The sequence below is a fragment of the Gopherus evgoodei genome, chromosome 2 (assembly GCF_007399415.2).
Source record: "Gopherus evgoodei ecotype Sinaloan lineage chromosome 2, rGopEvg1_v1.p, whole genome shotgun sequence".
Taxonomy (NCBI): domain Eukaryota; kingdom Metazoa; phylum Chordata; order Testudines; family Testudinidae; genus Gopherus; species Gopherus evgoodei.
In genome coordinates this window covers 149,267,223-149,284,595 of record NC_044323.1, presented here as the reverse complement: position 1 = coordinate 149,284,595, position 17,373 = coordinate 149,267,223, and the positions used below count along the sequence as shown (strand labels likewise).

Here is a 17,373-nt window from a genome sequence, read left to right as displayed (position 1 = left end):
TGAACAATGCTAGTTTTTTAGTCAAAATGTTGTGCTGTACTAAGTCGAATGCCTAAAAGAAGGCCAAGCATATTACACCAACACAGTTACTGTTATCAACCACTTGTAATCCCACTAAAAAAATTGTATCAAGTTAGCTGAAGACCTCTTTTCCAAGTAGCCCTGTTTACCAGCCTTAGATATATGACCATCCCTCAGTTCTTTTTCGATTGAGTCACATACCGCTGGTTCCATTATTTTGTCTGAGATCGATGTCTGGCTAACAGGCCTATAATAACCCAGGTTATCCTGTTTACTCTTTTAAAAAATATGGACACATTAGCTCGCTTCTGGTCCTCTTGAATTTCCCCAGTATTCCAAGATATATTAAATAAAAATATTAATTTTATACCTATGTTTCTAATCTTACTCAATCCCTTTTAATTATTTCTTAGTCCTCGCTAGTATATGCAATTCCTCCCAATCAAATATCATCTGTGAAATTTATTAATACAAATAATGGTGACAAACTGCAACTATAACACACAACTGTCTGCCACACAGGCATATTTGTATAATCATGCCCTCGAGGCAAGTACAGTCTAGCTGTTAAGATCTAAACGAAAGGCCAAAAGTTCTAATGCCTAATTATCAGTAACTGTATAATTAAAATACAGTTATGTTATACGGCTGAATGCAGTATTGACCCGTGTTAATGAACAAACAACCAAATGGCTAATAATTCAAACATCATTTAACACTAAATGACTGTTCAAGCCAGCTGGTTTTAGATTACACCTATCTCTAAAATATGTTAACAAGCTAGCATTAATTTAAGTCACAGCTTAAAGGAACTGTATCTTGTTCTATGTTCTCTTCGTAGGAATGCAAGTAAAATCCTCCTATCAATAATTTAGCAAAGGCAAGTGTGAATAGTGGATTCATTAAAACCTGGCCAAATAGTGGACGTCACTAAAAGGATTTTGTTTCACAACAATAAAACATACAAGAATCAAGGAGCCTTCCATGCTACCTAACCCTATTAGTTTAGAGCAAGTCCTTGTGTCAGTTGCTTTCAGGCATACAAGGAAACAAGCCATCCATGCCCCAGGTATGTTTTAATGCCACAAGTGAATAGAGCAGCTTCCAGTTGCTGAAAAGCACAATGACAGCAGAATTAACCGGTTCTGCTGGGAAAGTTTCTCAGGCTTCCCTTAATCATTATTAAGAGCCAATCAGGCATCATATTTATCTTGTTCAGGCCCTTCACCTTAAAAAGACAAAAGTTCCAGAATTAAATCAGAAGCCCAGAGGAGGGCACTGATCATGGATAAGGTGTGCACCTCACCAAGGAAAGGAAAATAATAGGTTCCTGTTTGGGGATAAGCATGCAGGCAGGGAACCTCTAATGGCCACCGGAACACAATGAGATCCTAAGGGCAGTGGAGGATTTGGGGATGGGGCATTGGTTTGTGTTCTGGGGAATTCCAATTTGCTCTCATTTGCACTCTGTCTAATGCTTGGTCAATTTGCTTAATCACTTCTTTAAACGCCGATGGAGAGACAGACAATGTCAGCTCATTAACAGCTTTAAAAAGTCTAAGCGATCCCTTTAAATGAGAAAAGCAGGGCAAACATAAGAAAACCATGGTCGGGTTTCTCAGGTTTACACATGTAACAGGGCGCCCCACTGGATTCTTTATTTAGCTTTCCATCCAGAATTTACATTCAAGTTTTAAACTGCAGGAGTCAGAAATCAAACAGCTTGCATGTTTCTTCTGCATAGAACTTAAAATTACTGCAGAATCGACTGCTTCATCCCAGCAGATAAGAGCTGTGGGTCTTGCTCTGAACTAGTTAAGTAAAACAAATACACCACCAAGTGAGAATCTTGGATTTTCCCCTCAAATAGGCATTAAAGAGATACTGTCAAGTCAAGTCTATCCCTTATTTTTTGTGCTGTGTGGTAACAAAAAAAGTTTTTACAAAGCTCAGATCCAAGAGAAACGGCTCCATGAAATTACAAAACACACACCATGGCCCTGACCCTGCAATTTGTCACACACAGGCAGACTGCTGTGTCCACATGGGCTGCCCCCATTAAATACAATGGGGGTCTGCGCAGGAAAACAAATCCATGTATGAGCAACAAATCACAGCACTGGAGCCTTAATTTAAAAAAAAAAAAAAAAAAGTTCCTGAGCAATGTTTGTAACCCAAGCATCAGAGCATAGTACTAATGCATTAACATTTGTATTACAATAGCCCCCAAGGGGCCCAAGCAGGACTGGGACTTCTTAACATTGAGCAGGATAAAGAGGCCCCAATCCTGCAATCAGCTCAGCACAGGATTCCCTGTGTCATATCAGTGAAGTCACTAGGTCTCTGCACAGGCATATGGGTCTGCCTGTGCCCATTCAATTGCAGGATTGGGACCACAGAGTGAAAAAATGGGCCTCACCCGCAATGAAACCGTGAGCAAAACTGACTAGAAACTGTCTGTCAGCAAGTGAAAGGGGGCTTGTTTTCACCTTCCAAGATGGGAGAAATGCAAAAAGTGAACAAACAGCATCAAAGAACGAAAATTAGATTTGATATTCTGGAGTTCTGTTTTCATAATCTAAGGTGATATTAGCCAAATAAACTAGAGTGTGTGTGTTTGTTTGAAACTCTACAAACAGATCCTCATGGGGATGGACCCTGACTTTAGTGGGGTTCTACAAGGGTATTACAGTCTGCCTGCAACAGCTTGAATGATCAACCCAGAAAAGTGGAAGAATGAATCAGGGAGCAAAAAACTCTGTCACTTTCCTCATCCCTGCCAATTCTTGGAGAGGTCTCGCTTTGTGAAGGGGAACATATGCACCCCATGGAAAGGAATGAGGATCAGAAAAACCGCTCATCTCATCCCTTCAGCTTCCAAATAAAAAAAATCTAACTTCACCACAGCGGCAGTTTTCCCCAGCACTCATATTATTAGATCCATAGGATGAAAATGCTGCCCAAAGCTACTTTACAAAAGATCGTTTTTATGCAATCAATGCCACAAACTAGAGTCAGAGCAGACATTTCTACTTCACAAGACAGCAAAAGCCCCCTCCCCCCAGCTCCCTGACCACATACCATCAGGGGTCACTCCTCAGCTAGGGTGAAAGGACAACTGAACACTGTCTGTGGGGAGAAAGGGGGTCTGGTGACAGCAGAGGGGCCAAACCAAAGTGAGCAGCACTTACTGTGCGAGCACCGCCAGGGGACAGGGCTCCGTTGGGCAGGTAGGGGCTGCCCAGCTCTGGGATCATCAGGAAGGGGTAACCTGGATATGGGGGCCCCTTAAAGAAACCTCCATCTTGCTGTCTTCTCACTACTGGGGAGAAAAGAAAAGACTCAGCCAGGGGCATTCAGGGGGGTGGGGCTGGGAGCAGGCCAAGAGCAGTCCGGGAGTGGGAAGATGGTAGAGGCGGCTGAAGTTGTTAACGCTGGGGTGGAGAGGCGGGGAGGGGGAATAGGTCTTCACTGCAGAGTTAACTCGAGTTAGCTACACTCAGGTTACTCCCCTAACTCAGCGAGCACGGGGTGGGAAAGCGGGGAGGCGGAGGAGAGGGTCTGAGGGCGGGCGGCGGACACGGACGAAGAAAACAAAGAGGTTAAAAGTCTTGCTAAGCGCCCGCGAGTATCCGAAGGATGTAAACACCAAGGAGCGCTCCACGGCTGGGGGAGCCTCCAGGCCGGGGCCGATCTGGGCAGGGACCTGAGGGACCCTTCCCGTCCCAGGCGAACTCCCAGGGGCGCCCCCCGAGAGGGGGACACGGGGGAAGGGCGAGGGGGGGCGCTGGGGGAGGCGGCGGTGAGGCGGAGGGAAGGGGCTCAAGCGGGCAGGGAGTGGGGGGCTGTGGGGCAGAAGGGGGCAGGAGGGGTGGGAAAGGCGCAGCACTGGGAAGCACCGGGGAGACGTGGGGCTGGGGAAGGGGTCGGTACCTTCGGCGAGATAGTCCCGCGGCTTCTGGAAACTTTCGCGGGGCTGCGGCGGCGGCGGCCGCTCCGCCTGCGGGGGAGACACAAAGGGGAGAGGGGTGAGCGCTGCCCCTCACCTCCAGCCCGGCCCCTCACCTCCAGCCCCCGGCCCGGCCCCTCACCTCCGAGTCGGAGCCCGAGGCGCTGGCGCGGCGGTTCTCGGACTCGTGGACCAGCGAGGACTTGAGCTCGTCCAGGTCCCCGTGGGCCGAGCCGCGCCCCGCGCCCTTGTCCTGCTCGTCGCCCTCGTCCTGAAAGGGGATCAGCTCGTCCGGGGCGCCCAGGTCGTCGCCGCCCGCGGGCGGTAGCTGGGGCATGGTGCGCCCGGCCCGCCCAACTTCGACGCGCGGCGCCGGCCGAGTGCGGAGCGGGCTGCGGGCGGGCGGGCAGCGGGCGCGGCGCTGCTGCCTCCCTCCGCCGGCGGGGCCGGCCCCTCGCTCGCTCGCTCGCTCCCCGCCGCCCGGGGAGGGTCGGGAGTGCGGCCGGGAGGGTGGAGCTCCAGCTGCAAGCTGACACCGGCCGGAGCGGGGCGGGCCGGGACCCCCAGCTCCCCTCACAGCCCCTGGGACGGGACCCCCCAGCTCCCCTCACAGAGCTCCGCCCCCCCTCGGGCCGGGACCCCCCAGATCCTCACACAGCCCCGCCCCCGGGCGAGGACCCCCTAGCTCTCCTCACAGCCCCCAGGCAGGACCCCAGCACTTCACACAGCCCCACCCACCAGTGCTGGGACTTCCAGGTCCTCACATAGCCCCCCACAACCCTGGACCCTCGGCTCTGCTTACAGCCCCCCACACCCCAACCATACCTGGCTGGGACCCCCAGCTCCTAGCACAGCCCCACACCCCTAGGGCTGGGACTCTCAGCTCCTCACAAAGCCCCAACATCTCTGCCCCCTGCACTGCTCCCCCCAGTGGCCTTTGATACTATCACACCCAGCCCTGCAAATTTTGGCCCCCATTGCCGTGTCCCCCCATACCACTACCCCCAACTCCTGCAACTGCCCCTGTGCTGCTACTGATCCCTTAGCGTTGCTTTCCCCAAGTCCTACAAGTGCCTCCCCGACATTGCTACCACCACCCCCTTCCTATAAGTGCCCTCTACCCAGCAGATTTTCTGCAAATGCCCCTTCTTGCCTGCACCAATTTAACCCTCCCCGCACACCTCCTCCCTCCCCCTGTCCTGCAGAGCTCCTGCAGCCAAGCATACTCATCCCAATCCCTGCACTCCTAGCTGCCTACAAATGTCTCCTCCCCCATGCCAGCTCCTCTAATTACCCCCAACACACCCCCTACCAGTGTTCTCTCCTTGCCCAGCTATCCTCCTCACATAGCCCCTGCGAGTGTCACCTTCTGGCTAGCACTTCTACCACTATCCCCCCCACGCCATACACACACACAAAGCTCCTGCAAGTGTCCTTCCCCACATCTCACTACTACCCCCTGCTTGTGCCCCCTTTCCAGCACTACTCTAGCTCTGTTCCTCCCCTGCACAACTCACACCTCTCAGATGTACTAGATTTTGCAGCATGTTCAACAGTTAGGCTGAATCAGGCTGTCTCTGCCACAAAGGCAGGCCATCACTCAACCTGTAACCTACCACAACGTACGCTGAACTGGAACCCAGGTATCCATTAGTCCCAAACTATTGGGCGAAGCAGTCGATGTGCTCTAACTTTTAACACAGTCCCACAAACCATTCTCATAAGCAAACTAGGGAAATACCATCTAGAATAAATTACTATACAATGGGTGCACAATTGATTGAAAAACCCTACTCAAAGAGCAGTTATCAATGGTTCGCTGTTAAAATGGGAGGGCATGGGGTTCCACAGGGATCAGTCCTGGGCCTAGTACTATTTAATATTAATATTTAATATTAATTAATTACTCGGATAATGGTGTGGAGCGTATGCTTATAAAATATGCAGATGACACCACACTGGAAGGGGTTGCAAGCACTTTGGAGAACAGGGATAGAACTGAAAAGAACCTTGATAAATTGGAGAATTGGTCTGAATTCAACAAGATGAAATTCAATAAAGATGTGCACTTAGGAAGGAAAAATCAAATGCAGAACTATAAAATGGGGAATGACTAGCTAGGTGGTACTGTAGTATCGCTGGAAAGGATCAGGGGGGTTACAGTGGATCACAAATGGAATATGAGTCAGCAATCTGATGCAGCTGCAAAAGAGGCACATTCTGGGGTGTATTAACTGGAATGTAGCATGTAAGACATGGGAGGTAACTGTCCCACTCTTCTTGGCACTGGTGAGGGCTCAGCTGGAGTATGGTGTCCAATTCTGGGCACCACACTTTGGGAAAATGTGGACAAATTGGAGGGAGTCAAGAGGAGGGCAACAAACATGATCTCATGTTTAGAAAATCTGACCTATGAGGAAAGGTTAAAAACACTGGGCATGTTTAGTTTTGAGGGACTCAGACTGATAACAGTCTTCAAATATGTTAAGGGCTATTATAAAGAGGATGGTGGCCAATGAAGGTAGGACAAAAGTCAGCAGCAAGAAAGATTTAGGTTAGATAGTAGGAAAAAAATGTCTAAGAGTAGTTAAGCTCTGGAATAGGAAGGATGTTGCAGAAGGTAACTTCAGGCAGAAGTAGGACAAGAACCCCGGTCTGTAATAGGATAACTCCAAGATTTAGCCACTCAGTATTTAAGTGTGCTTTGGTTACAAAGCTATAGGAATTGCCAGACTGGATTAGACTCATGATCCATCTAGTCTAGTATCCTGGCTCTGACAGGGACCAGGACCATATTCTGCAGAGGAAAGTGCAAGGCACAGTTGAAAGATGTGGTGTAATCTGTCCTCCAGGAAAGCCTGGTTCCTGATCTCCCAAAGCAATAGAGATGAGTTTGAACCTTGAAACATGAGGTTGGATATCTCTTCCAAAACTCTTAGTTTGCATTAACTATTATAACTCTTGATGTTGTTATCCATATAAACGTCCAATCCACCTTTGAATCTTATTAAATTCTTGGCACCCATGATATCCTGTGTCAGTGAGTTCCACGGTCCTAGTGATGGTTTGAGTGAAAAGTATTTGCTCAGTTTTGAATGTGTTGCCTTTCAGTGTCTATTGTTTCCCTTCAATGTGCATTACTTTTAATCTATCAACATGGAACTTCGTCTGCCATCACGTTATCCATTCACCTAATTTGGTTTGGTATCTCTGAATTTCCTGATTCTGACTAACCTAAATAACTTTGTGTCAGCTGCAGATTTTGCTATCTCACTTGCTAAATAATAAGTATATTAAACAAAACTGGACCTAATACAGTACCTTGTGGTCCCTGCTATTAACCTTTTGCCATGATGAAAATTGGCCATTTGTTCCTACTCTTCGTTTCCTCTCTCCTAGCCAGTTTTTGATCCATGACAAAAGTTTTCTTCTCATCCCATGATGACATAGCCTCTTCACAGACTGTCAAAGGCCTTTTGAAAGTCTAAAAACATTACATCAGTGGTTTTCCTTTACCTGACTTCTAACAGATTATTATTTATATCCCTATAGCGCCTAGATGCCCAGTCATGGATCATGGTGCCAGATGCTGGACCAGCACTGAATGAAAAAGCAGTCCCTGCTCCAAAGAACTGACAATCTAAAAAAATTTCCCTTTACAGAAACCACATTGGTTAGACCCTATCATATCATAATCTTCCAGGTGCTTTATTCCTCTAATTTTAATTATAATTTCAATAAGATTATCAGATACAGATATATGGCTTACTGGTCTGTCATTCCCAGCTCCTCCCAGAGCCTTTCTTAAATACAGGGACAGTAGAACCTCAGAGTTACAAATACCAGAATTATGAACTAACCAGTCAACCACACACCTCATTTGGAATCGGAAGTACACAATCAGGCAGCAGCAGAGACAAAAAAAAAAAAAAGCATATACAGTACAGTATTGTGTTGAACGCAAATTACTAAAAAAAAAGGGAAAGCAGCATATTTCTTCTGCATAGTAAAGTTTCAAAGCTGTATTAAGTCAACGTTCAGTTGTAAACTTTTTAAAGGACCACCAGAATGTTTTCTTCAGAGTAATGAACTTTTCAGAGCTATGAACAACCTCCATAACTCTGAGGTTCTACTCTACAACATTTACCATCCTCCAGTCCTCTGGTACAGTAGCTGTTTTTATGAGCTATCACATATCTTTGCTAGCAGCTCAGCCACTTCATACTTGAACTCCTTCAGACCGTACAACTGGATCATCTGGGCCTGGTGATTTGTTACTTCAAAATAACAATTTGTTCCAGCACCACCTCTTCTTCTGACACTTCAATACAGCACCTCATCGAACCACTTCACTACTGTGCCAGAATCAGGGCTAGACTCTTGGAATCCTGATCTCCAAGATTATACTGCCGTCTAGCAAACAGTTCGATAATCCACTGGTAAAAGTGTGTGTCAAGTCCACCTCTAGTGGCTGGTCCCCATAAATGACAATTACTCATGTATGAAGCAGTAGTGCATTGTGCTGGGGACTGGAAGCCCAGAGCTCAAGGCCTGAAATAACCCATGGAGGGGAGCTGTCATAGTTGGCTAGACTATAAGTTGTTTTCCCAGTTTTCTTTTTTAAAAGAAACAGGTTTATAATTGTCACAGTGAGAAGATATCCTTTAAAAACGGGGTTTATAATTAAAAGAAAATTACAATCAGTTAATTAGGGCATGAGGCACAACCAAACCCACATGTTCCACCTATATTGGTTCCTTTTCATACATTACAATTGCTGATGTCACATACTGGCAGGGTGGAAGGTTGAGAGGTATGCTCGGTCTCCCCCTACCACGGAAGTTAATGATGCTCTCTGATTGGGTATTCCATAGTCCCATTGGCCTATGCAAATTGCCACCCTACTCTGTGCTTCAGCTCCCCAATCTGTAAATGAGGGATAACACCACCTCCCTACCTCACATGGGTATTGTGAGGATAAATGCATTAAAAATTGCAAAGCATTTTGAGATCCACCGATGAAATGCATTATATGAGAGCTATATGCAGTGTTGTAGCCATGTCAGTCCTAGCACATTAGGAGACAAGGAGGTGGGGTGGAGGGGTGAGGTAATATCTTTACCAGCAGAAGTTGGTCTGCAGTGCGGTGGTCCTGCCCTGAAGGACATAAAACAGCCCTGGGAGAGGGCTGCAGCAGAGAAAAGCCAGGCTGACTGGGGGAAGCAGCCATAGGTGGGGCCACACTCCAATCAGACCACAGCTGGCTCTATAAGAGGGCTGAGGGCCAGAATCTGAGACAGCCACTCTCTCTAGCTTCCTAGAAAGAGAAGGACTTGGCTGTCTGGGAAGCTGAGGAGGGTACCTAGGGTGGAGCAGTGCTGGGGAAGGGCAGAGGGAGCTGGGGAACTCCAGCCTAGAAAAGCTGAAGGCTGAGTTAAGGGCCCACAGAGGGTACTGGGGCTGCAGAGGGACAGCCCAGAGACAGGCAGAGGCAGCAGGTCCAACCCCCCTTGCTGATGAGTGGTTTATAGACTGCAGTCTGCCCTAGGGAGCGGGGGCTAAATGGTGACTGGCAGTAGCCCCTGAGGCAAGGTTGGGAAAGAGGGTCAGAGGTTCCCTTAGGTGGGGAGACCCAGAATATGGGTTACTGTGGGAGGGCAGAACCTGGACAGAGAGGGGCAGCGGGGTCTGGGAGGGACACGGGACCAGCAGCAGGTGAGACACTGACCTGCAGAGGGTGCTCCAGGCTGGAAGAGCTAATTCCCAGGATGACCAGCAGGAGGTGCTGCGCCAGTGAGTTGTCGCCTCGCCACATGGTCTAATAAAATAAATTACCTCACCCACTGTGTCTGTCTATATAAGAGCTAGGCATTATTATTATTATTATTATTATTATAATTCTTAGACACTGCTGAGTTCCCTACACAAATGTCAGAACTAGTGTTGGTCAATTTAAGGTAAATATATTTAATGGAAATTTTAAAAAATGATTTGTTTTACATTGTTCATTTCTTGACAAAAAATTGAAATTAAATTTTTCAATAACAATTTTTGTTTTGGTGGGAAATGTCCCACTTTCTCTATTTTTTTCCTTCTTTTTTTACCCAGGTGAATAAAAGCAGTGTTGGGTTTTTAAGTGAAAGGAAAGAGGATTTTCTCCCACAATCAAGAAACAAAGAGTTTCAGATTTTTTGTTTGCTTTGTTTCAAAATCTGAAAAAAATAACTTTTTTTTTAATCACAAAATGTTACTGAAACCTCAATGGAAAAAATAATTGAAATAACTTCAACCAGTTCTCGACATAATAAGAATAGACCAGTGGCCAAATTCTTCCTACTTCCCCAAATCAATGAGGACTTTGGCTTTTTTTCCCTTCTTCTCTCTTGTCTTCTCCTCTTTCTACTTTACTATTAGCATTTTGTTATTTTAACTGGGGTAGTCCTGTGAGCCAAGGTTGCCAGAACCTTTGTAGAAGTAGGGAGGAGGAGGCCAAGGACAAAATGCCCCCTCCATCTCTGCACCTGGCTGCTCCAACGGTGAGCCAGTTGCCCTCTCTTCTGATGCCACGGCAGCCCCTAGTGGGTGAAAGGTGTAATTGCAGCGCCTCCCTGACGTATTCTGAAGGGGGCAGAGGGGAGTTTGCGGGGGACATGAATTCTGCACTAATGTTTTATTTGTTAAAAAGGTGGGGCATAGCTGAGCCCCACTTGTGGGTCAGGAGTCCATTGTGGTAGGCACTGTACAAACAGAACAAATAGATGGTCCTTGCCCCGAAGACCTGACAATGTAAATAGAAGAGAGAAAACACAACAGAGGGACAGAGACAGATGGGTGAGTACAAGGAAACAATGAGACTATTGGTCGCCATGCTAGACAGTGGTCTCAGTATTTGTCAGATTTCTACTCCTTGGTTGCTGGTTCAAGTGTGGTTGTGGAAGCTGAAGAAATAATTTAACACTTTGTTCTGAACACAGTGAGCTTGGTGGTCATCCCTCCCTCTTGTGGGAGGGATTTCCAGCCTGTTGTGCAGTCATACCCCATTCTTCTTCAGAACGTAGTTTCATAGTTTTGAGGAACTTGGCTCTCAAGAGGAGCAGCCATGGAAAAATGGAGGCTCTGTGAGGTATCTTGGGCTAATTGCACTAAGGATCTTGAAGAGTAATAAGAGATCTTGATCTATTATTCTGTATTGAGCTGTCAGAGACAGCCAGTGCCAGGAGGATGCATTCTTTGTGGCTACAAATGACACTTGTATAACAGGGCTGGTTCAAGGTTGAAATAATTTTCCATTGAAAAATGCTGATTTGATGGAATCTAAACATTCTGCAGGGACATGTCAATTCCGCTCAAAATTTTGATGGAAAACAGGTAGGCAGACTGCCCAGCGCCACAGCTGCCCGCCTCACAAGCTGTCTGGCTGCTCACCTTGTGCATGGGCGGGTGGGCTGCCCAACTCCACGAGCAGCTGGGCAGGTGGGCTGCCTTGTTCCCTGGCTGCCCAAACAGCTTGCCAGCTGCCAGTTAGACTTCCTACCGGACTGGTTGGAAGCTTACCCAGAGTCCCAGCTGTAATTCTGCAAAAAACTTAGAAATGTCTCATTTTTATGCCTATTCTGGATAACAAAATTTACAATTTCATATTTTTCTGTGGAACAGGAATTCTAGGTCCTGACCAGCTCTGCTGTAAGAAGTCTGGGATCATGCTTAAGTGTAACCACTGAAAGAGTAATGTAGGCAGGAGGTTAAAATGGCTACATCTCTGAGGCTGAGTTTCTGTGTGAAAAGATGGGGCACAGTTTGCTGTCCAGTTCCAAATGGAAAATGAAGTTTTAGCAGCCATGGCTATTGGCGCATCCAGCATCACTTAGATCCAGAACAATTCTTTGCACCAATCTGACCATCTGTGGGCAGGCACCCTGAACAGAGGGTGACGTGGTGGTGGTTTCTAAGTCCTCAAAATGTTAGCGGCAACTTCACCTCCAACTTTGCCCTGGTTCTGCATCAGTCCCTGTTTTTCAGCCTGGAGCTCAGCCAGACAGCTGGGAGATGGTGCTGTTTACTTTGGAGATGCCAGAGATGTAGAGTTGGATGTCATCTGCATTTGGGACCAAGACTTCACCCAAGTGCTTCATGTAGATGGTTAGGATAGGCGGGAAAGAATTAAGCATGGTAGGGCTTTGGAGGTGAGCAGTAGAGGCAGAGAAGTAGTTACCTATCATCATTTCCTGAGAACACGCTTTGTCTCTGAAGCAGAAAAATAGGATGGCACAAGGAGACCCATGCTATACATATGGGCATCCTACCCCTACATACCTCACTGCCTTCTCCATTCACATAAACAGAGTAGCCATGCATATCACATCAGCAAAGTTACTTTGGTCATCCTGACTTGTCCTGTGAAATATTTGTTTGTTTCACAAGAGCTATTTCCCAAGAAACTACTGTGACAGACCCAGACAGTGGGGGGTACAGGAGTCTGGTAGAGGGCAAATATACTGGTCACTGGGTGAGTAGTTTTCTGTTCCCTGAGTGACCAGAGCAGGGGCTGCACTAGAGTAATCAGGAACCTGCTAAAACCAATTAAGGCAGACAGGCTGATTAGAACACCTGCAGCCAATCAAGGCAGGCTAATCAGGGCACCTAGGCTTAAAAAGGAGCTCACTCCAGTCAGGGAGGGGGGAGCCAGAGGAGAGGAAGTGTGTGAGAGGGTGTGCTGCTGGAGGACTAAGGAGTACAAATGTTATCAGACACCAGGAGGAAAGCCCTGTGGTGAGGATAAAAATGGTGTTTGGATGAGGCCCTGGGGAAGTAGCCCAGGGAGTTGTAGCTGTCATGCAGCTGTTACAGGAGGCACTATAGACAGCTGCAATCCACAGGGCCCTAGGCTGGAATCTGGAGTAGAGGGTGGGCCTGGGTTCCCCCCAAACCTCCCAACTCCTGATCAGACACAGGAGGAGTTGACACAGACTGTGGGGAAGATCACTGAGGTGAGCAAATCTGCCAATAAGTGCAGGCCCCACCAAGGTAGAGGAGGAACTTTGTCACACTACCTAGGGTTTGGCTACACTTGCAGCTGTACAGTGTTGGGAGTTAAAGCAGTCTTTGTACAGCTGTGTAGGGAAAGTGCTGCAGTGTGGCCACACTGACAGCTACCAGTGCTGCAGTGTGGCCACTTGCAATGGTGTTGGGAGTGGTGCATTATGGGCAGCTATCCCAGAGTTCAAGTGGCTGCAACATGCTTTTCAAAAGATGGGGGGGGGGCAGTGTGGAGTGTGACAGGGAGCATAGGGGAGACAGAGTGGATTTTTGGAGCTGACACTGTGTCAGCACCCTACCTTGCAAGTTCTAAGGACTTGAAGATACACAGCACCAACCTTCAATCATTTTAAAAGTTTTGACCCCTTCTCCCACCCCTCTCTCATTCACTAAATGCAAATAGCCTTCAGATCAGATAAGCAGCTGCTCCAAAATGCCCCCTCCCTCCCGGCTGCTTCTCTCCTCAAAAAAACACTAGCTGTGGACATTCCAAAGGAATCCCCCTGCCTGCCCCTGCTTGAGCAAATAGTAGCTGTGTTTGTTTTTTAGATAAGCAGCTCTGGGAGCCCCAAGTTCACAACAAAACAAAGAGAGGCATCACAACAAAACAAAGAGTGTTAACTTTACTTAAAAAGCATTATGGGAATGTTCTGGAGGTCAGTTACAGCGTAGTAAGATTAATCACTGTTTACACTGGCACCCCAGCGCTGCAAGAGCAGCGCTATAGTAGTCGTCCCCCAGGCCGAGGTGGAGTACAGCCAGCGCTGTAGCCAGGGAGATACAGTGCTGTATGCAGGGCCGGCGCTACCATTTAGGCAGCCTAGGCAATCGCCTAGGGCGCCAGAATAATTGGTGGGCACCGTTTTGCCGGAGGGGGTGGCAGGCGGCTCTGGTGGAGCTGCCGCAGTGGTGCCTGCGGACGGTCGGCTCCTCGTGGGGCTCCGGTGGACCTCCCGCAGGCACAACTGTGGCAGCTCCACTGGAGCCACGGAGCACCGGACCCTCCGCAGGCACTACTGTGGCAGCTCCACCGGATCCACGGGACCAGCGCGCGGGGCGGCGAAATTGCTGTCCGCCTAGGGCGCTCAAACCCCTAGCGCCGGTCCTGGCTGTATGTGCCTTGCCAGTGTGGACGGGGAGTAAGTTACAGCGCTGTAAAGCCACCACCAGCGCTGTAACTCTCCAGTGTAGCCAAGCCCCTAGATTGGATTAGTTTGGTGAAAATCAGAAAAAAAAAAAAAAATTGTGGCCTTTGATGCCTTGATTTTTTTTTCAGGAAAGTTTTGTGATTTTTGGAGTGGGGGTCTGACCATGATTTTTGAACTTTTGGGGCCAACAGTTTTGTCAGTGAGAAGGGAAGGCTGGCTAGGTGTCCATCCTGCTCTACCATGGGAAAGTCAAAGGGACTTAGAATCCAAGTGCTAGGTGCTTTTGAAATTCTGACCCATTGTGCCTATGGGCTATCTGCACCTGACTAAGGGAGAACCAGCAGAGATGGCACGATCATATTATGAGTTCCTGCAATCAGTAAAGTGGGTGGGGCTCACCTTGTGGGCAGAGTTCAGAAGAATACCACACGCACACACAGAAAGTCTAGTAGGAATTTTCTCATTCTTTATAAATATAAGATACTCTGAAAGTTTAAATTGGCTTGGCACAGGAAACTCAGCACAGGCCCATAAAGTTTACTGTGGTGCAAAAGCTTCTAGCAGTTTGTGTAGAAAATATTATGCACTGGCCAGATAAAGTTTGAGTTTTCACCAGCATGGTAGGAGTTGGTGTAGGAAGCATCGTGCAGTGTACAGAGAACTTTTCCCTTAGCAACTTTTGACAGGGCCTTCTAATTTGAACATTCCTCTCTGTCTCAGGCAAGTCTGGGGGCGGGGAAGTAAAGAAAACTAGCTAACAGCAGAAAGAAGGTGACAAAGAGAACTAATGCTTTTTCTACCTGCAAAAGTCATGTTGGAATAGTTTGTCAATTTAAGTACAGCCATAAAACTCCACCGGCTGTGTGTTCACTGACACATTTTAAGCACTTGTATATGTAAGCTTGTGTCAAATGGAGTCCGTTGCGCTGTTTCTAGGTTTCCTCTCCCTAGCACTTGCTGTTGTCTCTGGACCCAGCACAACTCCAGATCAGAACCTGCCTACCCGACCCTCCCTGTGATCTGCAAAGCACTGTCAATGCAGGGAGCGATCACTACTGGTGGCACAGACCACACTGGACCAGAGATCTCTGACATGTAACATAAAACTGGGGCTCCTGACCAAGCCAAAATGGGAGACTAAGGCATGGAGACTCACACCAACCAACCACAGAGGTCAGAGGAAAAAGAAACTCCAGGAGAAATCAGCCCTTGACAAAGACTCCCATTTTCTTCAGTTTGGGCCCTGAACAATTTCTCCATCCCTGGCTAGTATTTTTCTTCAGCTGCCTCATTCCTTGCTTCCCTGTACATTCCATTCTGCTTGGCAGCAGGTGACTCCAGTCCTCCTGGAGACTCTGACTCCTGGGGTTGGCACTTGTTTTTGCCCCCTTCTACGTAGCAGAAGCCCCTAGGAGGAGGGGACCTCCTTATTTCCAGCTGCTTTTCCAGGCCTCCAGCCTCCTCTTTGCAGTGAAGAGCTCAGACACCTATGGAAGCAGTTGGAAATGAAACACCACACCCCTGGGTGAGTCGTCAATAGTGAACATTGAACCTGGGACCCCCGAATCTTAAAGAATGCTCCACTCCTGCCTGACCTGAAAGACACAGCTCTGGTAGCCAAGGCTAAGGCAGGCTGCTCAACCTCTACCCATCTCAGTCACCTCTAGAGGGACACACAGAGCCACGTGTCCGTTTCAGAAATTCAAGACAGCTCAGGGCAAGAGTTCCATGGCCCACCTATGGCATATGGGACGATCATTTGGGAGCCATTGCTGCAATGGGATTTGATTGGGGTGCAGAGAAAGGTGAGGTGTTTCACAGCCATGTCAAAGAGGACCTGCCATATCTCTGGTAAAATGGACTAAGACAATCAGCTTCAACGGCCAATACAATCTTGGTTAACAAACAGCACAGACAAAATTCAAATGTAAACAATAATTCCCCCAAATGTCCTCTGATCACTTGGGCTCCTACATTAGAAAATCAGACAGTGACACCCTATTCCTTAAAACAGTGGCAAAATAAAGCAACACCTTGAGCACAGAGGTGCAAGATGCATTCATGTTAATGCACAGTGAAATACCACAACACAGCATTATAGTGAAAATCAGGGGGGGACAGACTCCACCATCTGATTGCCTGGACTCTCACCCCTCTGCCCTTTATTCACAATATTGTGATCCAAGAAAAGCTTTAGCTTCCATATCAAAGCAAACATTTTCTCGCCTGCAGTAGATATAGGTTTTGAAATGGAAAGTTCTGCCCTAATGAAACTGGCTGATCGAAAGCTCAAACTCTTTTTGAGTGCCATGTAACTCCCATATTCATCATTTATATATAATTGTCATATTTCACATAAAGCACACCATGTGAGGCATTAGGGGAAAGGTTATGATCTGTTGAAAGCCATTGTTCTATCTAAATATGTTTCTCATTAGTGCATATGAAGTTATGAGATTGTGTTGTAGGGCTGTCACTAAAATATGCTGTGGGTTTGGGAGGCGCCCAGATGATAGCTCTCCAGAGACAATGACAAGGGAGGTAACCAACACGAGGGTGGGTGCTGAACAGACATCACCAGCCATTGTCCAGCAAGGGAGCTACAGTTCAATGACTCACTGGCACAAGGCCACACCAGAGAAATTGCTCAGCCTTTCCTGGGGACATAGCAATGTCCACCAGACATGCCTGCACTTTTGTTCTCCAAGCACACAGACTAAGGGTATAAAACAGGACACAGTGGCCATGTGCTTTGCCTTTCTCCTGCCCCCACCTATGCTGACACTGAGAAGACTGAAGACTCCAACAGGAGACTGGCCCACGTTTCAAGGGTGAAACCTGTGTACTATGAAATGGAATATCTTGTGGCGTGAGAACACTGCTTAATCTAGATTGTGCCCAGTTTAACAGGGTTGAGAGTTTAGAGTGCATGCTTATATTTTCTTTTGGTAACTAATTCTGACTTTTTGCCTATCATTTATAATCACTTAAGATCTATCTTTTGTAGTCAATAAACTTGTTTTACTGTTTATCTTTACCAATGAGTTTGCTTAAAGTGTTTGGTAAATCTGTTCAGGTTTACAAAGGCTGGTCTATATTCACTTTCCATTGATCAAGTGGTGAACCAATTAATAAATCTGCATTGCTCATCTTGAGCAGTGCAAGATGGTATATTCCTGAGGTACTGGGAGCTGGGGGCGATTCGGCTGGTGCCCTTCT

General features: G+C 47.4%; 1 protein-coding gene across 1 annotated transcript in view; it reads right to left on the bottom strand.

Moving 5' to 3' along the window:
• TCF7L1 (transcription factor 7 like 1) overlaps window positions 1-4,307 on the bottom strand; it is a 120,580-nt gene extending 116,273 nt beyond the window's left edge. Inside the window, 3 exon segments of the mRNA XM_030551883.1 lie at window positions 3,213-3,343; window positions 3,955-4,021; window positions 4,113-4,307. Of these exon segments, the coding sequence (XP_030407743.1) occupies window positions 3,213-3,343; window positions 3,955-4,021; window positions 4,113-4,307 (393 nt within the window).
• Window positions 4,308-17,373: the final 13,066 nt, after the last annotated feature.